This window comes from Rhinolophus ferrumequinum, chromosome 9 (genome assembly GCF_004115265.2).
Source record: "Rhinolophus ferrumequinum isolate MPI-CBG mRhiFer1 chromosome 9, mRhiFer1_v1.p, whole genome shotgun sequence".
In the NCBI taxonomy this organism is placed as follows: Eukaryota; Metazoa; Chordata; class Mammalia; order Chiroptera; family Rhinolophidae; genus Rhinolophus; species Rhinolophus ferrumequinum.
This window is the reverse complement of record NC_046292.1, coordinates 74,354,334-74,381,269: the sequence shown is the minus strand read 5'-3', so window position 1 is coordinate 74,381,269 and position 26,936 is coordinate 74,354,334. Positions and strand designations below refer to the sequence as shown.

The window sequence follows — 26,936 nt, the reverse complement described above, 5'->3', positions numbered from 1 at the left end:
GAGCATGAATTATTTAAGAATCTCATGAAAACCATGAACCTTCCTCTCAGAAATATGAACATACTAACAAAACTCCAAACTTCTACATATTTTAAGGGAACCATTGGCAGTCCTTCCTTAAAATATCATTGCTCACATGATGCTAAATGCTTTATTGGATTATTTTATTTAATCCTCACAATCTGGGGCATCACAGAGGAAAGGAACTCGCTCCAAGTGGCATAGCTACTGAATAGTAAAGCTGAGAATCAAAATCCAGAACTTGTCCTCTGATCCATTGAATTACATAACCTTGAGGTTAAGAAACCTTTGTCTTTATTATTCTTTATCATGTGACTTTGTTCATGTTTTTTTTAGTCATAGCAATGCTGGCTTCCTAAAATCTAATGGGGTAATTTGCCATATTTTTTCTATGCTCTGGATCTGTGTGCGTAGCATGAGGTTCTCTGTTTCTTAAAAGTTAAAAGAGTTCATTGCTAAGAAGCTTCTTGCCTGGAGTCTTTTAAAATGAAATTGTTTCATAACCTAGTCAGTAGCTTGTATGCATATCAGTTTTCTTTTTTTGTTATTTTGAGTTACTTTTTATAATACATTTCTGCAATGACTACCCATTTCATTGATTTTCTTTTTCACAATTTTTAGCATAGAGGTGTATGTAGCATTCTCTTGATTATTAGCATGCCCTTTTCATTCCTTATTTTGTCTTTTCTTTTTTCTTGATTAGTTTTGCTAAAATTTTGTCTGCTTCAGTATTGATTTGTTGTGTTTTGTTTTTGTGAGTCCCACCCCCGAATATGCTTGAATGATTAATTGTTCCCATTTTTATACTTTCTGTTTCTATTTTAAATTGTATTCCATTGTTCTGCATTTCTTAGGGTGTGGCTGTGTTGCCATTGTTATTGTTCTGATTTTTGTAATTGTTAAAGTTGAATGTGGTTATTTGTTTTATTCTCCCATGTCTAGTGTGTACTATTCTGATCTGTGTTTTGTCTAAGTTGACTTATTTGGAGGTTCTCTTCCCTCCTCCTTGGTCTGCTGATTATTTGGGAAAGTGTTTTTAGTTTATATATGTGTTGTTTTCATAGGTTAATCTTTAAGTCTTTGGATAGTAGAATCCTAAATTAATTCCTTTAAGAAGTTTGACTATTGTAGGGAGAAATGAACATGCATTAATACCCATATATGAGAAGAGAAGAGAAACCTGCATTTTCATTTTAATTCCATTCAGTTCAACAAATACAAAGGGTGCCAAAAAAAATGAATACACATTTTAAGAAAGGAAAAAACTGTATTAAAATTGTAATACTCAATATATACTGATAATAAAAGATGAAACAAGTCACGTTTGACTTCTGCAATTACAAGAAGTGCTCAAAGTAGTTACCATCAGCATAATTTTAATACAGATTTCTCCTTTCTTAACATATGTATATATTTGTTTGGCACCCTCTGTATTTATTGATTGTACACTGTGTGCCAAGAGCTGTGCTGGGTACCGTGCTTCCCCCAAAATAAGACCTACCCCAAAAATAAGCACCAGTTAAGATCGTCAGCCGGATAGATGCATTTAATACGTTATGACGATGTTCCAGGAGAGGATGACATGACTGTATTTGAATAAATGTAGATTGTTGTACATGAAAAAATAAGACATCCACTGAAAATACACTCTAATGCATCTTTTGGAGCAAAAATTAATATAAGACCTGGTCTTATTTTCGGGGAAACACGGTAGGAACATGACAGTGAAAAAGTAGAAATAGTCTCCTTTGTCATGAAACATTTAGTCTGGTAGATAATACAGACAAGTATACAAACAATTACTGGAAATACAAGAGAATTAACTGAAAACTAATAAGACAACTGAGTATGATTCAGCTACAAGATCCTATCAAAACTAAACTTAATAGAAAATGACAATTTAAATAGATGACGAAATAAGAAAATCTGAACAGACCAATTGCTAGTAAAGAGATTGAATCAGTAATCAAAAAACTCCCAACAGTACAGGACCACTGGCTTCTCTGGTGAATCGACCAAACATTCAAAGAAGAATATCAACCATTCTCAAACTCTTCCAAAAAATAGAAGAGGAGGGAACTCTTCAAAACTCATTCATGAAGCCAGCATTACCCTAATACCAAAATCAGACAAGGATACCACAAGAAAAGAAAATTACAGGCTAATAACTCTGATGAATATAGATGCAAAATTCCTCAACTAAATATTAGCAAATCAAATTCAACAATACATTTAAAAGGATCATACACCATGATCACATGGGATTTATTCCAGGGATACAAAGATGGTTCAACATCCACAAATAAGTCAATGAGATACACCACATTAACAAAATGGAGGATGAAAATGATATGAACATCACCATAGATGCAGAAAAGCATTAGACAATATTCAACATTCATTTATGATAAAAACTCTCAGTAAGTGGGTGTAGAGGAAACGTACCTCAGTATAGTAAAGGGCATATATAATAGGTTGACACCTAATGTCATACTCAATGATGAATAACTGAAAGGTGTTCTTCTAAGATCAGGAACAAGACAGGGATGTCCACTCTCAACTTTTATTCAACATAGTATTGGAAATCCTAACCAGAGTAATCAGGCAAGAACAAGAAATAAAAGGCAGCCAAGTTGAAAAGGAAAAAATAAAACTGTCACTATTCACAGATGATGTGATATTATATACAGAAAACCCTAAAGATTTCATTAAAAAACTGTTAGAACTAACCGATGAATTCAGGAAAGTTGCAGGATACAAAATCAATACACAAACATCTGCTGTGTTTCCTTACACTAATAACGAACTTAATTTCTTAGAAAGAGAAATTAAGACAATAATCCCATTTACAATTGCACCAAAAATTATAAAACACGTAGGAAAAAATTTAACCAAAGAAGTAAAAGGTCTGTATACAGATGCTTCTCAACTTACGATGGGGTTACATCCCAATAAACCTATCATAAGGTGAGGATATGGCAAGTCAAAATGTGCTTAATATACCTAACCTACCAACCATAATAGCTTAGCCTAGTCTACCTTCAGTGTACTCAGGACATTCACATGAGCCTACAGTTGGCCAAAATCATCCAACACAATGAATGTGCTGGACAAAATCAGTTGTTCACCCTTGGCGATCACGGGGCTGACTGGGGGCTACAAGTCACTGCCGCTGCCAGCATCCTAAGAGAGCATCACATTGCATGTCATTAGCCCTGGAAAAGATCAACATTCAAAGTAGGGCTTCTACTGAATTCATACCACTTTTGCACCATTGTAAAGTCAACAAATCCTAAGTCAAACCATTTTAAGTCAGGGATCATCTCTATTGAAAACTACAAGATATTAAAGAAGATATAAATGGAAAGATATTCAATGGTTATGGGGTAGAAGAATCAATATTGTTAGAACATCCATACTACCGATAGCAATCTACACATTCAATGCAATCCCAATCAAAATTCCGAAGGCTTTTTTTTCACTGTAATAGAACAAATAATCCTAAAATTTTTATGGAACCATGAAAGACCCTGAAAAACCAAAGCAGTCTTGAGAAAGAAAAACAAAGCTTTCTTCTTCTTTAATTTTTTTAGTGCTGAAGCGTTATAGTAGTGAAGAAAGAAGGGAAGCTAGAGTTAATAGAAACTAATTCATAATTGATTTAGGGCATCATGTGCCGCAATTTTAAACCGTATTATAAAACCGTAGTAATTAACACAGTATTGGCATAAAAACAGACACATAGATCAGTGGAACAGAATAGAGAGCCCAGAAATAAATCCACACATATATGGGCAATTTACAACAAAGGAGACAAGAATATACAATGGAAAAAGGACAGTCTCTTAAATAAATGGTGTTGGGAAAACTGGACCACTATCTTATACCATACACAAAAATTACTCAAAATGGATTAAAGACTTGAATGTAAGGCCTGATATCATAAAATTCCTAGGAGAAAACATAGGTGGTAAGCAACAGCAGCAAAATCAGAAATAAACATGTGGGATTGCATCAAACTTAAAAGCTTCTACACATCAAAGGAAACCATCAACAAAATAAAATGGCAACCTGCTGAATGGTAGAAAATATTTTTAAATTATATATCTGATAAGGCACTACTGTCTAAAATATTTAAAGAATTCCTACAACTTTTTTAAAATTAAATATATTGGGGTGACAATGGTTAGTAAAATTACATAGGTTTCAAGTATTCAAGTAGTCTATAATACATGATCTATATATCACATTGTGTGCTCACCACCCAGAGTCCTACAACTTAACCACAAAAAGGCAAACAATCCAATTTAAAAATGGGCAGAAGATCTAAATAGGTATTTTTCCAAAGAAGACATACAGATGGCTAATCAGGTACATGACAAAATGTTCAACATTACCAGGCATTAGGGAAATGCAAATCAAAACCAAAATGAGCTATCACCTCACACCTGACAGAATGGCTATTCTCAAAAAGACAGGAAATAAGTGTTGTTGATGATGTGGAAAAAAGGGAACTCTTGTGCACTATTGGTAGGAATGTAAATTGGTGCAGCCACTATGGAAAATAATATGGAGGTTCCTCAACAAATCAAAAATAGAACTACCATATGGTCCAGCAATTACTCTTCTGGGTATTTATCAAAGAAAATGAAAACAATAATTCAAAGAGATATCTGCACACCATGTTCTTTGCAGCATTATTTACAATGGCCAAGATATGGAAACAACACACACACACACACACACACACAATGGAATACTACTCCGCCATAAAAAAACAATGAAATTTTGCCATTTGCGACAACATGAATAGTCCTTGAGATCATCATGCTAAGTGAAATAAATCAGAGAAAGACAAATTGGTAGATGCCAAAGGCAGAGGGCAGGGGCGGGGGGAGAAATGAGTGAAGGGAATCAAAAGGTAAAAAGAAAAATCTGGAAAGGTAAGAGCTTACAATACATGAAATAAGATTATTCATGGGTTAATTGTCGAAATAAGTGACATTAAATTGGGTTCATTATACTATTCTTAGAAAGGGGGGTGGGGGAGGGGAACTACAGTGTTTACACTGTAGCACATGGAATTTGGTTTACACCAGGAGTTATCTGAGCTCTTCTTGGGGAGAAGCCACACCACAACACAAAACAACTGTATATTGCTTGGTTTGGGGTTCCCTGATGAGACGTGATAGAAAATTTCTGTTTGACAGAAAAGATTGTTCAAAACTAAATTAGTAGTTACGGAAGGTTGTATAACCACTTTTTAAATTTTTTTTAAAAAAAGATTTTACAAAATACAGGTGACGTAAGTAAGAAGCTGGACCTGGAGACACCCTCAGGTGACACTCTGGGTGGCTGTTTTCTCTAAAAAAGTAGATGCTGTGTTTCTATTAACTCTAGCTTCCCTGCTTTCTTCACTACTATAATGCTTCAGTAATAAAATTTTTTTAAACATTTCTAACTTTTCTGTCTTCCACCATCCCTCTTTGGTTCTTTTTTTTTTTCTTCCAATTTTACTAGTTTCAGGTGTACAAAACAAGATAATGATTAGATAGTTTCACCCCTCACAAAGTGAAAACCCCAACCCCATCTGACAGCATACATAGCTATGGCAATACCATTGACTCTACTCTGTGCTGTACTTTATATCCGTGACTATATATATGATGTATGTATCATATATCATATAAATATCACGTGATATGTATATCTATATAGATATAGATATATATATAGTTGACATTCAGTATTATATTAGTTTCAGATGTACAGCATAGTGGTTAGACATGTATATAATTTATGAAGTGATCCCCTGATAAGTCTAGTACCTATCTGGCACCATAAATAGTTTTTACAACATTATTGACTATATTCCCCATACTGTATTTCACACCCCTGTGACTATTTTGTGACTACCTATTTATACTGCCTAATCCCTTCAACCATCCCTCCAACCTCCCTCCCACCTAGTTCTTTGTTTAATGCAGAATATATTTATTTGTTTTCCTGACTGAGAGATAGATAAGTAAACAACTTTTAAAATGAATGAATGAATGAATGAAATAGAAAAGGATCTCCTTCACAGTAGAAACTAAGCAAATATGTGTGTGTATCTACAAATCTAACAAGAAATGTACAAGATCTTGATGATGAAATTGATTTTTTTTGAAGAACATAAAAGATATATTGAAATTATAAAACATAACATTCCTAGATAGAACAATTTAATATAATAGTAATGTCAACTCTCCCCATATTATTTTACAGTGTCAATATAATCTTATTCAAAAGCCCAACAGGTTTTTTGGATAAATTTTACTGCAAAACAGTAAACACTTCAATATAATGAATGGTGTAAGTTAAAAGATAACCAACAAACAAGGAAAAAATATTTGCAATAATTGTAATTCAGTAATTTTAACTCAACAGAAAAATGGGCAGAGGCATTCAATGAACATATGAGAGATGTTCCATCTCACTGGCAATTAGAAAAATTAAAATAATAAAAATATTTAGTCACCTGTTTTGTTGGTCAAATTTTTTTTAACTGAATATATACAATGTTGGGTGTAGGAAAGGAAGCCCTCGTATACTAAGTGGGAACATATAAATTGATTAAAGCCATTTGGGGGGACAGTGTAGTTGTTCCACTTAGAGAAATGCTCGCCCATGTGTCCAGAGGCGTGTATTGTTGTTAAGAGCAAAAAACGAAATGAGCCAAATGTCTATTCAGAAAAGTAGTTAAATTTTGACATATTCATTTTATGGCCTCCTGTGTGCTCGTTTAAAAAAGAAAGTATGACTTTATGTGGCAACTTTCTTCTCAGAACAGTGGGGGACCACTGTAGGGTTTTCAGTGGAGGTGTGACATGACCAGACTTGAGTTATTAAAATCTCTCTCTAAATGGATTATGGGAAATGAATCAGAGAGACAAAAAATAGAGGCAAGAATCCCACTATGAGGTTGTTAATCCAGTCAAGCATCGATGTTGACCCCATGATATGGCAGTCAGAACTGTTGTTACACAGCCGAAAAATACTCTTAGGTGGCCATACATGTTTGTATTGTATTATAAGGTATATATGTTGGACAGTTCCTTGGTGTAAAGCACTTTCCTAGGCAAGGATGATAAAATAGGTTTCCTAACTGTAAAATCTGTGTACTAATAGGTTTAATATGATAAGTTTTATTATTATTAGTTTTATTAAGTTTGCTTTCCAAATGAGGCCTGTCACCCGCCTCTTTTGAAACAATGGAGCCCTTCCAGCTGACCATGCTAGTCTTTGTGCTTGACTAACAAGAAGCTCAGACAAATTCAGTGCTCAACTGCGGTGACCACATAGCTTAGATTTAAGGTACACAGTGGTCCCCACTTCTCCACAGGAAGTGCGTTCCAAGACTTCCAGGAGATGCCTGAAATCATGGATAGTGCCAAATGTATACTATGTTTTTTTCCTATATATACATACCTATGACAAAGTTTAATTTCTAAATCAGGCACATTAAGAGATTAACCATAAAAATAATGAAATAGAACAATTATGATAATAACAGTTACGTGAATGGTGTCTCTCTCTCTCTCTCTGATAACTAATCTGGTAACCGAGACCGCATCTAAGTGACTAACTGGCAGGGAGGATGTGCTTCGTGGAGATGCTGGACAAAGGGATGATTCACTTTCTGGCTGTGACCAAGTGGTAGGGCTTGAGATTTCATCCTGCTACTCAGAATGGTGCTCGATTTAAAATTTATGAATTGTTTACTTCTGGAATTTTGCATTTAATATTTTCAGACCACAGTTGACCACAGGTAACTAAAATCACAGAAAGCAAAACTGCAAATAAAGTGAGGACGAGGGGTGGGGGGGCGGGGACTACTGTAGTCAGCTGCCACTTTTTCCTCCATAGAGTTAATCTCTCATTTTCAAAAGCAACGTGGTTGTGTGTGCCTTTTGTTGTGCAGTCATTATCCATTTTAATAAAGTTGACAGGTTTAAAATTACTAATAAATAAAGGAGCATTAAAGTTATCATTTAAGGATTTTAGCTGCATAGTCTATTTTGATCCCTTGATGCCTTTAAAAGTGTTATTTGGCTTTTATCTCCTAAAGTTGTGAATATTTCATATTGGTTTAGCAAAGATCTTTTAATAAGAAAGGGGACATTTTAATACCACAGCAGGCTACATGGTAGTTACCAGTTACCCCGGATTAATTAAGCATCTGTAACATCACCTTAAAACTGTAACTTGACTTTGAAATTGAAGAAGTAATGTTGCATGTTCGATAAGAGCTCGGACTCTGGAGCCGGACTGCCGGGTTTGAACACAGGCTGTGCCTGGCACCTACCAGCTGTGGGACCGTGGGCGAAGGACTTAGCCCCTCGGGTCCCGGACAACTTCATGGTGTTGTTCTGAGCACCAAACTATGGTATTAGGTTAGTGCAAAAGTAATTGCGGTTTTTGCAATTATTTTTAACCTTTCAAACCACAATTACTTTTGCTCCAACCTAATAGCTAATATTTGTAAAGTGTTCACTATAGATAGATATAATATTTGTTAAGTTAAAAAAAAGGAAGATATGAAGAGTCTTTCTTAGCACATATCTTTAGATGGAGTAGACATCTATTTCGTTTAAGACTATGTGACAAGAGGAATGTTAAAAGTTTAAAGCTTTGGTTTTGGTTTTTCTTGTGTGTAAATATACTTCTAGAAGAAAAGAACATTTTTCTATATATTAATCAATTAAAACCAGACATTGTTTATAAGTGTTCATGGTGTTTAATTTGGCGTTACTGTTGTTTGCAAGGCCAAACAGTGAAATGGGAGTGAAAAGGCTGTCGTTTAAAAAGATGTGCGAAAAAGGCAAATGGGTATACTAAAGTTACAACCCATATCCCCGGTGGTGAAATTTTTAGTCCGCTTGGGGTTTTTTTTGGTAAACTGTAGTCTAAATAAAGGAGTCCGAAATATTGCTTTGAATTCATGTGTATAGATAGCTGTCTGTTCATGACAGATGACGTGTGCACTAAAATGTGAAATAAGAAGGACAAGCTGCGGCACAGGGTCTTCCTGCCCCTAGAGTCTGCAAAAGCCTTCACAGGATGGAAGTTCATTCCTGAAAAGTAGTCCTCACTGACCCCTGACTATAAGAGAATGATGATTTTAAAATCCACAGCTCTGCTGTTACGTTGAATTATATACATACACAAAGCTTCTCCCTCTTAAATTGGAATCATACTGAAATACACTTTTTTACACTTTTGAGTGTTCTGTTAATTTAGGTAGACTTGAAGAGAATGAAAACCTATCAAATATTGCATTGTTTTTGAAGTTAGGTCTCTTCCCTTTTACTTTCGAAGATTTTCTTTCCTCCATTTTAGTACACTAGCTTATTTCCATTTTTATGACAGTTTTTATATATCATGATGATTATTTTTTGATAAATAGAGCATCATACACACACAGAAACACACTTTATTTTGTAGAGTGTGTATCTGTTATCAAATACAAGGAAGAGCTAGGTCTACTTTGCAATGATTATGAATTTTTCATGGATTTAACAGCTTAATTCTGTTTGAAAACTTTAATATATGTGATTTTCTGGTACTCTCTTTTCATTGACTACTAAAAAATTGAATACATGATGGTAGTAGGTTTTCTGAACAAAACCAAAACACTTGATTTACAAAACAAAATGATTTAAAAATGTGATATGATCTTCAACCTGGCTAGGTAGTATTTAAGGTTTTCATCTGATTTTTTTTTTTTTTGTAACAAGGAGATACATTATCTCAAAAATAACTGCTGGATCTACTTAAACTAACTGCTGGATCTACTTTGTTCTGTAAGGAAATTAAAGACTCATCATTTACAGATATATATGATGATTTTTCCAAAAAGAACGAAAGCAAACACATAGAGAAATAATTTATTTTTGATAAAAAAATGTTCTCAAAGCCTAGAAACCTAACCAGAAACATTAAACAAACCAATATGAGAAGTGAGATTTTTAAATGTAATCTTGGTATTTTAGCTGATGTTTTTATATATGTTTCTTTAATTGTAAAATAGTTAGATATACATATGCTTTTCCCGTTTTATAGATGGTAAAGGTGAATAGCTTCTCCAAACAAAAGTCAGAATCTCACTTGAATTCAACCATTTTGCCACCCCTTGATAGTTTGGTCTGTCAACTAAATAAAAAATGTGATTTAAAAGATAGTAGTAGCCTGTGTTACAGGTATAGGGCAGCAGAGGAGATAAGAAATGGAGATTCACCAGGCAATCATATAGTATCCAAGGCAAGGGCAGTGAACTGGGGAAAGAGTAAGATGAGAGAGAAGAGGAAGCATTCATGAAATTATATTTCTTACCATTATTCTAAACTATATGACAGGAGTTATCTATTTACGGATCTTTTATAAAATAAAATTCTTGCACAAAGCCAGTGCCTATCGTTTCTCTGTAAATCCTCCACCGTTTATGTCATAATTCCACTGAGAGTGAAGAAAACATGAATGTGCTGTTAAAATAATGTGCCCTGTGTAATTCTGAACTCAAATAACAAAGAGGAAGCCATATTTTTTAGCTTTGTTAAAAAAGTCGTCTTTAATGTTAATTTTAACTTGTATATAAGGCTTTTTAATTGGTTGAAAGGAGGGGTCACCTCGTGAAAGATGATCTTGTTAAAAGTCGTTGTGAAAGGAATTAATCAAGTTCAAATGGCACTGAGTTTCCAGACAATACCTTAATTGCTTGTCCAGTCATGGGCCTCTAGTTGTAATGCTGGTATCAATATCTCCAACAACCTATTTTCATGCAGCAGTTGTCAGTTTCTTAAGAAGTGGCACCTATTCTCATTTGTTAAGTGAACTGGCTACACCTGCACCTGACCGAGGGTCCGAGAGGACTTACCCAAGCATGGGAGCATCTATGCAGAATCCACGTCCTGTGTGCAACACTGTAGTTGCTCGTGGGCAGAGCACAGATCAGGGAAGGAGTCCAGCCCGCCACACTTTTCTTATTTTTTAACCAAAAAACATTTCCATTCTAAAATTGCTTCAGGGATGCTGCCACAATTCGTTTTACAAGTTTCAAAACTCTTAATTTGCCAGTATCCCTGTTATCTTTTAATCTAGGACAGAGCAAGTAATAGACTCATTAGAAGGGAAGTACTTTCTCTGCTGTTGGTGTGGCACTGTCTTCCCTCACCTCTTTTCAGGTTGAGAAAAGGCCACACAACACCTTTGCAGAGAAGGTCTGGGATTTTTCCAAGACAGAGGAGAGGGTTCAGGTTGCCCCCATGGAACAGGTGGGGGAGGTGGAGAATGAGAGAGAGAGAGAGAGAGAGAGAGAGAGAGAGAGAGAGAGAGAGAGAGAGAGAGAGAGAGAATAAATGAGTTCATAATAGAAACATTACCTGAAATAGGCTTATGAAACTATTTGCCCTGAATCAACAATTCATTCTCCTGAGTTTGCTTGTTAATAGTGACATGTTTACTTCATTTATCATTCTGGGGCTGTATTTAACCTCAAGCCTCATGCTCAACAAATCACGTACTAAACGTGAAGATGTTTAGTTAGGGGCAAGTAGCTTCTTGAGGGCATTTCCCCTGTGTTTTTTAGGAAATGGTGGGGGGTGGGGGATTTATTTTAATACTTAACCTTAAATTCATTTCATATGTTTTGCCTACTGGTTTCTAGCAAGCTGAAGAACTTAGTAATGATCATTTATTGATAATAATATATCTTTGTATTTTTAAAAATCAGAAATAAAATTTTTGTGACTGAATAACTTCAGCTATTAACTATCACTTTCATAAAACACTGTGTTTACTTTGCTACACAAGTCTCTGTCTATGTATTCTCCAAGTAAAAGATTACCATCGCTTTGAATTTTAGATTTTTTTTGTTTATTGATGTGACAATGGTTAGTAAAATTACATAGGTTTCAAGTATACATTTCAATAATACATCCTCTGTATATCACATTGTATGCTCACCACCCAGAGTCAGTTCTCCTTCCATCACCATGCATTTGACCCCCTTTACCCTCTTCTACAAAGTAACAAAGGAACATGACAAAGAACGAAACAAAAACTCATAGACAGACAACAGTTTAGTGGTTGCCAGAGAGTGTGGGGAGGTGGGGAGGGTAGAAAAGAATTTTAGCCATGGTGGTTAATAGAAGTAAGTAGTAGAAGCAAATTTTCTCCATATGTTGCTTGAACTTCCTCATGAGTCCATCCCACCCACCCACCACCACCACCATTATTTGAAACAATAAATCTGAGACTTTTAAGTTCATATCATTTGCCAGTCCCTGTGATACCAAAGAACATATCAACGGGAGTAAATGAGTGGGGTTGGTAAAGTCGGCTTTCTACAGCTCCAAGAGATTTTAGAAGCAAGCAGAAGTTAGTTGTCTGGTCCCAGTTGTAATTATCTAATCTTGCCCTGATTTCTAGAAAGCTTCAAAGGGAGACATGCTAAACCAACCCGAAATAACTGTTAAGGAAACTGGATTAACATTTTGGATTCCAAAACTTCTTCTCAAATACTTTTTGGCCTAGGTGTGAATGGCTCATGGGGTTACCAGTTTTGCTTTATTAATTTTTATTCAGTTTATGTGATCCTGTAAAGGGAACTAGTACGTCTTTTGAAGAACCTTTTGGGGTTTTGTCTTCTGATTGTGATTTGGTGAGCAAGCACCTAGCACACATCTGACTTTCTTTTTCCCACATCTCCTAATTTCTGAATTCTGAAAGTCCAAGCCATCTTCATCTTGCTGAAGTCAGTTTAGAAATCTAATCACAAATCGTGTGTTGACTTTAAGACAGTTTTCTTGGTCTGTATTTGATATGTTGTAACTAAACACAAAGCAAAGAACTCTAGGTGACTATTTCGATGAAATATTTTAATAATTTCCCTTCTTTCTCTATTGATTAGTGAATGATGAAAAGGAAAATTCCTCTTCCGTTTCCCATCTTTTTCTACTTTACCGTGTGGTGTGGTTACTACACTACTTATTTTTCTCTTTGGAGCTTGTTATGAGTGTGTTATTCCAGAAAGCACTAAATAAGTAGCAAAGAGAGGGTGTGGCATTGTATGCTGCAGAAAACACTAGACAGGAGAGTTTGGCACCTGGCAGCTCAGTCTTACTCACAAAGTAGCCTTGAGCAAGTTACTTAAATTCTCTGTGTTCTTCTTCCTTGAGTTGGAAACAAAAGTATATGTGAAGCTGAAAAATAAGGGACTATTGTCAGCGCCTCTCACCAGAGTGGTACATTTGTTACAGTTAATGAACCTACAGTGACAGGTCAGTGGAGGGAGGCTATGCATATATAAGGGCAGGGAGATACATGGGAAGTCTCCGCACCCTCCCAATTTTTTGTGAACTTAAAACTGCTCTAAAAAACAAAGTTTAAAAAAAAATAAAGTTTTTAATAAAAGCAAATAAACAAATTACTATGTCAGATAAGGTTATTACAGCTGCTGTTTGTTATGAAGGTGGTAAGAAAAATAAATGCACTTCTCCCATGTCCCTTAAGGAAATTATAGAATGAAAGAATAACCTCACGGATAATTTGATTCCAATTTGGCAATTTTTCAAAAATGATCAATGCACGATAGTATAACTACAAAAATATAGCTATATACTTGTTAAATTGTTAAAAAAAAAAAGCTGGTTCTTTCATTCATTTATTCAACAAATATTTATTGAGAACCTACTATGTGCCAGCCTGGTGTTCAGCACTAAGAATATAGCTGCAAATAATAGAAAATTGATCTTAGAATTGAAATCTTGTGAGTTTTGACCTAGGTTATCTCCCTGAAAATATTTTAAGGTAGCAGCTTGCTCCAGGTAAACAGGATAGTCTGCCCTGCTCTAATGCCACGCATATGTACTGTTCTTAAACTTCACATTGTCCTGTGTACTGTGTAGTAACCAAGAATTGTTGTTTATCACGATTCTGTTATGTTAATAAAGCACTCATTTACAAATAACTGTTTTATCTGTAATTAAAATCAGGCATAGTTCTTCAAAATAAAGACAGTTACAATGCATAGTCGCTGGCCTGCGGTTTTGAACATGCAATTGCGAAACATTAAGAAAAGCATACCCTACTGATCACTTTTAATGAAACTTTCACCCGGGTCCCACTGTAAGCCCCTCATGGTGTTCCTGTCATCCCACCCATGTGCTTTCTAAAGCAGTAACCGTTCTTGGGTCTGTACATGCCTACGTATAAAATCAAAATCTGTAGGGTTTTTCTTTTTGGTCACATATAACCAAGTTTTTTTAAAAATCAAAACGTTATCACCGTATCCTCAGTAAGATGATGCGTCCTTGACCATATCCTAATGCCTGCTTAGCAATCTGAAATTCATGCATCCAAAAGGAATTTTTCTTATCCTTTTGAAAGAAGAATGATAAATATTTAAACAGCCTTTAACTCTTTCAGGCAGGCACAGAACCATGTCTTAGAAATGACAAGAAGCTGTTCAGGGGTGTGTTGTTGTTGTTTTGTTTTGTTTTGTTTTGTTTTGTTTTCCCCAGCATCATTCATCTTTCCAATAGCGACGAAAAACATGAGTTGTTGATTTATCAATATTGGACAGCTTTGCTCCTTTCTCCCCATTAAATATGCTTTGTCTTACTTCTCTGACATCCTTTTGAGTCATGGCTTTGAAAAGGGAGCACAAGAGTTCTCTCTGCTTTTCAGGCAAGATTTCTCAAGGGGAGACAGCCAGCCCAGCAGGCCTGCTGACTGCTCCTTCAGGCTGACCCCACCCCAGCCTTCTCCTTCGTTAGCTGTTTAGCAATGGTCTAGTCTGCACATATCCATACAAGGGTTCTTTCTAAAAGTTATTCCTGTTCTGAAGCAGTAATTGGATAGAGCCCCAAGACAGTTTTCTACTTAAAATTAAAATTTTCTTCTGACTACTTGAGTCAAGATATCCAGTGAGCGCTCTTCCCGTAAGCGGCCTGAGGTGACCTCTGAAAATGGTTTGCTATTTGCTTGACCCAGAGAACCCCACAAAATCATGTAAATCGAGAGGTTCAAATTTACATGTTCATTTTAAGAAGACTCGCGAAATAGCCCAGACCATCAAGGGTCTGCATATCCGAAAAGCCACCAAGTGTCTGAAGGATGTCACGTTACAGAGCAGTGTGTGCCATTCCATCATTACAGTGGTGGAGTTGGGAGGTGTGCCCAGGCCAGACAGTGGGGTTGGCCGCAGGGTCGGTGGCCCAAAAAGAGAGCAGAATTTCCACTGCACCTGCTTAAAAACGCAGAGAGTAATGTTGAACTGAAGGATTTAGATGCAGACGCCCTGGTCACTGAGCACAGCCAGGTGAACAAAGCTCCCAAGGTGCCGCGCAGAACTTAACCGAGCTCACGGGCGGGTTCTCCCTAAATACACGAGCTCGCCCTGCCACACCGAGATGGTCCCAACTGAGAAAGAGCAGGTCATTCCTAAGCCAGAAGAGGAGGATGCACAGAAGAAAAAGATCCCCCAGAAGAAGCTGAAGAAACAAAAACGTATGGTCCGAGAGTAAATTCAGCATCAAATAAATGCTAATAAAAGTAAAAACAGAAAAGAAAAAGATATCCAGTAATAATGTTGAACTCATAAATGTGTTTCAGCTCACAGAGCTCTCTTCTGGTAGTGAATGGAAGGTGCATGAAATTTGGGGATTCCCTCGTGGCAGTAGACGTGTTATCGGCTGTATTATCGATAGTAATCATACTTTTCCAGCACATACCCTGACTCCTAAAAGCAAGGTTGTAATCTGAAGACAACTCAAGATTCCAGCCTGGTAATTATTTTAATTACTTCTTTCAGACAAGTAAACTGAATCCCCAAAATGTTGCTCCTGTTCATTCTTTCATTCATCCTTGCCTTCGGCGAATGTCGTTAATCCCAGACTATGTGTCAGCTCTGGAAGTGAAAGGCAGGAGCAATGGTGAGAAGACTAGTGACAAGCTGTCAGGGCCAGCCCCTAGCAAGTCCGTAGGACACTACTGCCACTGCTGGTGTCACCAAGGCCACTGCCCGCAGAACTTAGTATGCAGAGTAGGACACCTTACTGGTTGGATTCCTCGATGGGACTCTTCATTTAGAAACACAGGATGTGTGGCCTTACACGTTACGAATTTTAACCCCCTCCACATTTTTTTGGGTGATGAAACGGGGGCTCAAAAGTGAAACGATTTGCTCCACATCAAACAGCTAGTTAGTGGCAGAGGTGGAACCAAAGGCTTCTTGGCTTCCTGATTCATGCTCTTCAAGCTCTCATACTGTTGTCTGAGGTTCCATCATAAAGGGAAGGAGATTGTACCAGTGTGCCCAGAAACGTTTTGTAAGACAGGCCGTGGTCTGAGACATCGATTGCTGGGGATCAAGATACAGAATTATCATGCTTTAAAAAATAAACTCATAATAATGTGTTGCATTTGGATACCACTTTCTGGCCAACGTTAAAGTATAAATAGGCAAGAAGTAAAAAAAAAAAAAAAAAATTACAATGTGATCTACCTATAAAACAGGAGAAATTCAGTAGGAGGGAAGATTTTTTAAAAATCCACTCTACCTGTCAGATGGAAGGCAGAACCCAGCTGGCTCTTGAATGTTGAGTAAGTCACCACCTAGAGAAGGGCCTTTCAGGATTTAGGTGATATCCCAAGTTTTGTTTTAACTGCAGACTGTCATGTGTGAGGTATGTATAGGATTAGAATATTTCACCTCTGCTCTCCAGTCTGTTAATGTCTTGAATATTCTCAAGGTCTCTAAATTCCATCAGGGCAGCAACTTTGCAGCCGTTTGGAAAATCCAGACTTACTAAATAGGTTCAATAGAGTTTTCCCAGCTACTCGCTGAGTTGGCTCGGTTTCTACTCTTTTAGTCTCAGGAACAATTGCAGAAGTTCCTGTCTACATCTGTGATTAACAGATTTTCCTAGAGCAACTTGCAGACATGGCAGTGTTCAGGTTTCAGTAGACTATGTAATAAATAATGTGTTTGGCAGGAGAGGCCATTTAAAAAAAATCAAAGCCGCCCTCACAACTAGATTCCTTTTTGAAAGGTTTTACTGATCAAACAATATCACTCAGAATTAGTTGTTTAGATTAAATGGCTGCATCCTTTTCTCTCCCCTTTTTACCCAGTCCTTCCCGCAAAGTGGAATGACATGAAAAAGTATATAGGATTACTTGAAGCTTTCATCTTTCTTAGTAATCACCCTGGAAGAATATTTTGTTTTTATTCTTGGTTTAAGAAGACTCTTTTATTCTTCTCGGTTTAAATTTATATAAAAAGTGCCCACATGTTCACCTAAAACCTCAATATTCTTGTGTTGAATTTCATATGTTTTCTCAGTTGTCTGTTGTCAAAGAGAGACTAGGTGTGAACCAAACTACTCCCATTTAAATCTCATGCTATGTGTATGTATATGCGCATGCATATGCTCACAGCTAATTGCTGGTGGCAATAAAACTTAGTAGAATTTCAATTTAGCTTCATTAACTCTGAGACCAAAGTAATTATTAAAGGGGAAAAATTGAATAGATGAAGTGAAACAAATAGATCAATTTTCTTTAAATAAAGACGTTTTAGGGGGAACTAGCTTTTTTTTTTTTTTTTTTGGTCATCTTTGCCATTTCTCAATATTATATGCCTATAAACTGAGTAGCAGGACTTGTATGTGTTTGAAGGAGCTGCGCTTTCACAGCAGGAGAGGAAATCGGGATAAAGCATTGAGAGGCAGGTGCACAGTAATACAAGTGAGCTCTTTCCCCTGCAGCCTGAATGCCAGGCCAATAAAGCAGAAGCTCTCAAGCTGAGCTCTCTCAGGGTCTCCCAGAGCTAAGCCAAGAAGTGTGGGTGAGGGTGGAGGAGGAGCAGGAGAGAATAATTGTTACTCAGTCTTCTTTAATGAGATGTGTTGCCCACTGCTGAAAGATTGTGGCAGTGTCTTTTGTTATGCTAATTCGACACCATTAGAGTGTGGCTGTCTTTGATTTCAGCTTAATCCTTTCTGCTTCCTCAGCCTCAATCCCGGCTGGCAAATGGTTGAAAGATGGTGGTGTGTACTGCACGTGTTATTTATTGCTCACGTCTATGCTGAGTTCTTTGGTAACAGGGTTGATAACGAAAGATTTATCTTACCAAAGGCAGTATGTATTTTGGACATTCTTTTTTGGCTTTTTAAAAATGAATTTGAGAATGATCGATTTCTGCCTTTTTCATCCAAATGCCATTGTTTTTTATATGGTTGCTTTTACAGCTACACAAAATGGGAGATGACTGATTGGAAAATTTAGGTGTCTTCTCCTTGAATGCCTGCATTTCCCTAAAAACAAGCATGTTGATCATGGTTTAGCTTTTGGGGAGCTGCGGTCAACCAGAAAGATGGAAGCAAGAATAATTTAAAGGTCAAAAAGAGAAATTTAGCAATTCAAAATTCCTGCTTTTACAATTTATAGATATGTATGCATTTTTTCCTAAAATTAAAGTATTGCATTTACATGATTACTGCAATTAAGAATGTTTGTGGTGAGTTAAAAAAAAATTTTTTTTTTACATGATAAATGTCCTTCTGAAATAGTGAAATGGGGGGTTTCTGTTAAATCCTTAAAAATTAGACAGTAATGCTGTAGAGCAGCTCTGCCTAGTGGAAATGTAGTGTGAACCACAGATATTATGTTTTCTCTGGTAGCTACACTAAAAAAGTAAAAAACAGGTGAAATTTTAATAATATATTTTATTTAACCCAATATATCAAAAATATTTCAACATGTAATCAATATAAAATTAATGAAATAGTTTGCATTCCTTATTCATGTTAAGTTTTTGAAATCTGGTGTGTATTTTATACTAGAGTGTGTTTTATAGCATCTCGATTGGTCTCAACAACCACACATGGCTTGTGGCCATTGTACTGAATGGTGCAGGTTTGGAGTAAATCAGTTGTTAGCCTAAGAACAACTGTCAGGATAAAATCCATTTTTAATGTTATGGATAAAAATTATGAGCTGTATGACTTTGACCACATCATTTAATCTCCAATGAGCCTTAGTTTTCTCATCAGTAAAATGAAGAGTTTGAACTAAATGACCTGTTAATTCCTCCACCCATGCCAGCTCGGAATTCATGATTCCAAAAATTCACATCTAGAGGCTGGGTGAGCTTGAACTTATCCATCTTTTCCTGTAATCTAATATGTGAAAAGGAACCTTCTTCCACCACAGAGAAAATTGGAAGGTGTCCAGCATACCACACTCACACCTTTTTTCCTGCAAATGTCTGAATCTTTCTTTGAATTCTTCGGAGTCTCATACTGTTTTGATGAAGTGTAGTGTAGGAGACTGAAGGTACCAGGCTCGCTCAGTGCTTCAGGCATGAGGGCTTTGAGCAAAGTTCTAAGGAGAGTTGGCAAGTCATTACTGTACAGTATTCGATTACATAAACACTGAATTTCTAAACCTTGGTCGTCTGTCTTTTTTTCCTTCTCTTTGTAATATGGCTCATTTGTGTCATCGGAGAAACAAAAATTCTAATGACACTTTCCAAGAAGGCAGTGTCTGTTCAGTAGTTCTGAGCGATAAGTGTGATCACTTTTGTGCCTTTTTGAGAAGCTCATCAAAGAAGATTGGCCCAGACTTGCTGTGCAATGACTGATAAAAACCAATGAAAAAAGATCAGGAAGGTGGGAGTGATGGAGATAGATGTTCAATCTTAGAATTGAATTTTTAATTAAAAAGGGTTCCATACATATAATCCTGTATTGGTACCACTTAGCCATCCCACTAATAGGATCTCGTGGATGGATCTACTAGCATGCCGTAGGACTTTAGGTAGTTTTAAATGTTGAGCGCTTTTCTGTACGACCTAGGCATTGTAGTGTGTTCTTCGTGTGGGAAAAACAGAGCTATCATACTTGTGCCAGGTCTGTGATAAGGAAGGGCAACTTGTTTGGGTTTGTTAGTAGAGAGTAGATCTTATATTACACGTTCTTACCACAATTAAAAAAAAAAATTCCACAAAGCATTGTAGGTGACACCTTAGAATGTTCTAGAACACTAAAAATGTACAGACAGGTGGTTACGACTTGGATGTTTTTTTAATTGGAAGTTCAGTCAGCACTCGAGTATAGATCTAAGATGCTGAAAAGGAATCAGGTTGGCATCTGTCATGTAACTGTTTGCTGTCAAGAATCAATAAAGCACCGTTACTAGACTATTACTGTTGGCTCTCAACCGGCAGATGAAATAGCTTTGTTATTAGGGTTGGCATTTTGCCTCCAACTGGGAAGAGACTCCCTTGGGTTGTCTTTCTCTTACTGGAGTGGGCACATGGCTAGAAAAGAACCAGCCGGCTATTGAAGAAAACAGCACACAGGGCTGTTGTTAGAAGAAATGTCATAATCTGATTCGATTCAAGTGAACTACCTTGGATCTGGTCTTTGTAGCGTGTATTATTGCTTTGGGAGAAAGGACTTTCAAGAAGCCAAATTATTTTTCTCTTTCCCTTCATGGTTAGCTTATTTCTGATGAGGAAGAAATAATATGAAGAAGGAAAATAGGGCCACTAAGAAACTCATGGCAATTAATAATAGATATATATATACATTAAATACTTAAAGGTATGGATATTCCACCTCAAAGGCTCATTCTTCATCTTTTGAATATATTTAATCCTATTTAATAAATAGAGCTAAAGCATGTGTTTGTTCACACAGAAGATAATGTTTTTAAAAATTCTAATAGAATGTCTTTTCTGTCATAGTGTAAGAGTCAGATACAAGTCCAGCCCCTTTGACAATAACTGTCCACCATCTTCTCTCAAGAATCCTTAGCTCGACCAGTAAATTGATGGCGAGCATTTTGAATACAATGGACTGTGAGTCTCATTACTTGTTTTCTAGGCTATCATCATTTTTGACACATACTCCTGTGTCAGGGCCCTATTTCATTATAGAATGGCATTGTGGAGTAAGGATGATTATTAAATTTTAATGTTATTGCTACTATTACTGTTGACTGTTTTGAGCATAACTATGCCTGGTTCTTTAATTCCAGTTTCTGCAGGGCCAGAAAACAGAAGTGTGCATAAACAGTCAGGAAAATTACTGTATACCCTAGAGACCCAGCATCGCATGCTCTGCCTGTTGTGAATGATGAATCAAAATGGAAAGGTTATCATTTTCATTAGCTAGGAAAGAACAAGACCATACTTTTCTCCAAGTGTAATTACAGTGGTTCACTGGCAATATTACACTGCAGTAATTAGTCTAAAGGTGTATGTGAGGGCAGGCTTTTGCACAGACACTAGAAATATTATTTCGGAGTTTAAGGTCACAGCCTTGTGTTTAACATGTTCCAGGCAGCTTTGGGGGGAAAAAAACTAATTTGACTGGAACTAAAGAAAGACATTTGACATTTTCCAGAGTCATGCATTCAGAAACCAGCCAGGTAGAAAAATTGTTTTTTATTATCTACAAAAAAAAAAAAAAAAAAAAAAAAAAACATAGCTGCAGAAGTAGCATGTCAGAATATTTTGTAGGATAAACAGACATAGAATTCAAATTTATTAGGAACGTGATGTAAATAATTATGAGAGCTTTTGATATGTGTGTCTTCATCTCTACTTTTTCCCTAAGGCAATTGGACAGAAAAATTAATTGCTAGAAACTTTTCATGGGAAGCAAAACAATTTCTTTACCTTCTTGTGTTTTTAAGAAATAAATATTTCTCTTACACCAGTCCTCAAATAGTATATATCTGTCCTTTGTGAATGTTTTTTGGATACTCTGAACAGTTATATTGAAATATTGAAGTTTAACCTAATCTAACCCCTTCAGAGTAGAAATCGAATTGAAATTATTTTCCAAAGCCGCATCTCAGGTTTTCCGTTTAAAGAAAACAAGAGTAGAAAACAAAGTGAAGTGAAAAGTAAACTTGACATAAAGATTATATTTAATTTCATATATGAGTTTAAAAGAAACCTTTTGCTTCTTCTAGTCCAAGGAGTAGTTACACCAGTAACATTTCTTACTGGGTTAAAAGTGAAGGCCCAGATACTCTGTTTAATTTTGGTATTGTCTGCCTGTCTTAAAACAATTCCTTTCAGTTTCTCTTTTTAAATCCTTATATAGCCATGTCGAATATTGTTTGTTTTAGGACAAATGGAGAAATAGAGTATACTTGAATGAGCATTTATTCAGCAACCAAGTTCTGTTGGAAACCACTGTTTTTTTAATGCTAGTGTGTTTCTTGTGTCTGTTATCTGGCCATATGGCTAGAACTGATGTTTCTCACAACTTCAGGCACTTTGGAAATTTTAAACCTAGTTGTGACACAAATAACACAGCTTAACTGGTTATATAACATACTGAGAAATCTACCCAAAAATTGAATTTAAAAAACGTTGCTTTTTGTTTGTCACAGATGTTTCTCTACTCAAGGAAAAGTCATGCCCCACGGAATTAGATTCATGATGTTGTATGTTTTCTACAGCTAGTAATTAAATAGGAGGCATCAAATAGTGGGAATGGTTCCAAAGGTACCTCTTCCAGAGTTGCACCTGAACTCCCTGCTTCTTTAACATCATTGTGATTTTGCTATTTGAAACAGCTGATTCTCTTAAAGGTCATATTTTATATTCACTTCATTGCAACTTTATTCTTTAAAAAAAGATAAATATAGATGTAGATATAGATATATTGAAGAGGACATTTGTTATTTGGGTTTTGTTGTTGTTTTTTAGGACATGTGGGAATACATTGTAGCAGCTTTTAATCAAAGGCCTAGCTTTCTTATACTTATTTTTGCCCAGTATCTTAATGGGAATTTTAAGAGCCTAACCAATGAGATTAAAAAAAGAAAAAAAAAATCTATGGCTGAGAGGACAAAAGGGTGAGTAGAGAGGTGTTTGCCACTATAAATTCTGCACATAGCAGTTTTCTTGAATCGCTTTGGCAAATAATAGTTAAATACTCACCTACAAATAGTTCTCTGGTGGTTGATCGAAAGCCCTGCCCTCTTCTGTATAAACATAGCAAGTCTTTCTAACGCTCTGTGTATATATTACTGTCATCGTTATTATCTCAAGATAAAATAGAACAGCCCCAAAGGATAACTAACACTGTCCACATTAATTCTAACAAGAGGAAAGAAGCAGCATAACGTTTTCAGTGGCTCTACAATTTTATATTATTGTTAGATTAATTTCCTGAAAACTGAATGTTAGATAGAGTGTAATTGCAGATTTCCTTAAGAACCATTGACAGATACTTATCCTAAGTTTTAAGCAACTCACGCTGTGAAATGTGTGCAAACATTCTAAGTTTTCTTCCAGAAAAATATACTTCAGTGAAACCCAATATTTGTCAGTCTTTTTTAAATAAAGAGCTTAAAGTCAAAGTTTGGGGAACTTTCTTTTGTTGCTCCTTGGTTTTCAAAAGAGATGAATATTGCAGAAACTTTTATTGGTTTTCAGGGAGTGAAATAAGTCTTTGATAAGTAATATTCCTAGAAACCTTACAACTTTTGGCTGAGATGAGATAGTTAAAAAAAAAAAAAGTAAATTATGGTGTATTTAGGTATTGGCATTGTATGATGGAGAGGGGAGGATTTTTTTGGTTTTTTCTTTTTTAATTGTTAGGTGGTCTATTTAGTGCAGCTGTGTTTACGTTTCCTAAATGGTGACTGCCCGAACATAGTGGCAGATCCCTGCATATGAGAATAGGGATTGCTTTTCAAAAATCTTCTTACCAATGTGCTTTAAAATGGTTGTATTTATCAAGTAGCAATGGCAAAAATAATTCTGGGCACAATCATTCAATACAGCTGGTTTGCTACATCAGACATTTTGACAACCTTATGAAAGTAAGTAATTGATATTTTAAATGTTACATTTCACAGTGGAATAAACTTGGAAACGGTATGTCATGCAGGGTGTCATGTGGGGTCTCAGCTCCCGCTCCCCACACAAGAACACAGGATATGGTGAGGCCAAAAAGTAACTCCCACGGAGCCATAGGTAGGGGAGTCATACCACTTATAGTCTCACTGGAGGCTGGACTCACACGACGTGCGACCTGTTGTCCGCTTTTCTGCCAACCGACCGACTCTCTGACTTCCCTCAACTCCCCAACTTAGCTGCGGCAGTTATATTAGTGGCCAATGGCTCAATGGTTACAGCTGACGGCCAACTAGCCACAGCTGACGGCCAACTAGCCACAGCTGACGGCCATCTATTACCCGAGCTAGCACCCCTCCACGTGAGGCCGAGAGCCTGGAAACTGCTCTCTAGGACTCTCTCCCCATACAGTAGAATTTTTTAGAATAGCCACATTTCTTTAACCAATGTTTTGTCGGATTTAACTTCTTGGTTATTAAAAATGCATGCTTTGATCATAAATGTAGATTGATACTATAGAGAATTAACAGTCCCATATTTTTGCTGTCTTCCCCTAAAAAAAAAAATCGACATGGGGTCATGGCTGCCACAAAGAAGAGACAGTTGCCTGTGACGGCGAAAATGTATATAAGTAAATAGCTGTGTGAATTAATCAGTAATTTCAGAATCATATGCAACATGTGAAATGTTTAGGTGCAAGGACTTAATGACTAGTTTTTGGAGGCATTTTCTTTAGTGTTGCATCCCTCATAACTGAAATTAATGTTTATTACTCTTCTTTCATATTGCCAAAATATTTTCATGAATTTGGATCAGAAGCAGCTTGTTCTGGCTTGTTTCGCAACTTTGTTTCAAGAAACAAAGGTATATTTAGAAGATTTTTGTATGTCTTAGAAGCCTTAATTATATTACTTATGTTGAAGGAGGAAATCAGATCAAGTTTTGTTTCATAGTTGTATAAGAAAATAAGATTTCACACTGTGCTCATTTTATATTACTTCGGTAATATATTATATATATATATATATACACACACACACACACACACACATATATATATATAATTAACTCTTTGTAGTTAATACTGTCTTTCAGGAAATTTGAATCCATGATTCTTATATTAGCTGTTAGGTAACTAGCATTCTAGAGTGTACTTTTAAGTTCAGGAGGACACTACTGACTGGTCCAGAACTATTTGGGCTGGCATTTATTTTGGATTCTCAGGTGTTTGCCCTTAATCTTTCCTTTTTTTCTCCCCTTCTCTTCCCAGATTGGTGAAAGACAGCAAGTGTTAGTAACAGAAGAATCTTTTGATTCCAAGTTTTACGTTGCACACAATCGATTCTATGAGCAGGTAAGAGACACTTCCATGTTCTTATGTTTTCTCCAAAATAAAAAAGAGTTCTGAAAGTAAGTCAGTTTAGGCGAAAGGGACTTAAAAATGCGGAAGGTTGTAGAGTCTCGCTGCAGCAAGGCTATTTTATAGCATGAAGCCAGCCCTGCGAATGTGGTGCTTATCTCTGTGGCTTAGTCTACAAACATTCTCTATAAAGGAATAAGTGTGTTTTAGTTTTCATGAGTCTTTGACAGGGCTGGCCTCAGGCTTTGGGGAGTTTGGAACAGACAGTTACCCCTGCCAAAGTCCCCACAGCTGGCAAAGGAGAGGGGAAAGTCCTGCTCAGAGAGAGGAAGGATGTCTGCATGGGCGACAGCAGCGTGGAAGGGCAGGGATTTCCTCTCGCTGTCACAGCACTCGTATAGGTTTGTTGGTTGCTTGGTTGTTTTGTTAGGTTCGTTTAGTTTTAGTGTTTGTTTTTTTTTTTTAACTTCTATCTTGATAAAAATGCGGGGCCAAAGGGAAAAGAGTCTATTCCTTGGATTCAACTCAAGTTGCGCGAACAACTCTGGAGAGCATTGTAAGGATCAAACCAACTTCATTTGGAGACTTTTCTGCAAGGCCAACCCGAAAGGCTCCTTGCTTCCTTACTCCCCTTCTCTGCCTCCCCTGTAAGCCAATCTGCCTTGCCCCACCAGTAGCCAGACTTCTTTCCAGCATTTGGGACTCCACTTTCCCAATTGGTGAAGCAAGTCCCGAATGACTAAAGAAAACTGTGTGCCCATTTCAGGGACATTCGGTTATGGAGATGGGACGTGCCCTCTTAGGTGGGAGAGTCTCATGGGGAGAGAGGGATTTCATGGGTCATTCCTGGGTTGTGTTAACTTTTTCGATCAAATGGGTTTTCCTCCTTTTTTGTTCCTTTCTCATCAAATTAGAAGTGAAATTTTTTTCTGTGGGTTGGGGCTGGAATTAGAGCATGGGAGGTCTCTTACGACCAGTGTAAGCAAGTCAGGTAAGGGATGGTCAAGGGCAGCCGACTGTGTTGGAAAGCAGGACAGCAGCAGCCAGTGAGGCCACCAGCATTGATGTTCCCCAAGGAACAATCTCAGACTGGGCCCTGGGTCCTCCTGAAACGTCAGGGGAGCTTTGTGAGGCTCAGACTACACATGCCCTGTCCTGTAGAGACTACAGTTGAGGAAGGATTTCCAACACTCCATGTTTGAGCGGAGTCTCTTCCCCAGTTTCCATCTCATTAATTGACTCCAGAGAGCCATTTTCCTATTCAGGCCAACCTTCTGTTCAGCTGGGGAGGAGCTTAATTGTATTTTGGTTGCCTCTTCCCTCTCCTTTCTCTTGCCATCTGGGTTTTTGCCTCAGCAGGGAACTTTTTTCCCCCTTCGTTTTAAAGGCAATGGCATGCCTCATTAGCTGTTTCCTCCAATTTAAAGTAGTCGGGCTTTTTCCAATTATTAAAACCGGAGGGGGAAAAAACACTGAGCCCTTCATTCAGATCAAGGCAGCAGATCAAGGAGAGTGATTTTCCCCCAGAATAGTACCAAATCTCCCTGGGATAGTTTACTCTAGAGATTTTCTTGTTTTATAAAAACTGATGTAAAAGGGCTTTCATATCCCGATACTAAAGCTCTT

General features: G+C 36.8%; 1 protein-coding gene across 4 annotated transcripts in view; it reads left to right on the top strand.

Moving 5' to 3' along the window:
* The window catches only part of CDKAL1 (CDK5 regulatory subunit associated protein 1 like 1), a 623,742-nt gene that overhangs the window by 563,842 nt on the left and 32,964 nt on the right, over window positions 1-26,936 (top strand). For all 4 annotated transcript variants that reach the window (XM_033115842.1, XM_033115843.1, XM_033115841.1 and 1 more), the window contains one exon: window positions 25,221-25,304. In XM_033115842.1, coding sequence (XP_032971733.1) covers window positions 25,221-25,304 — 84 coding nt within the window. The remainder of the gene's footprint in view (window positions 1-25,220; window positions 25,305-26,936) is intronic.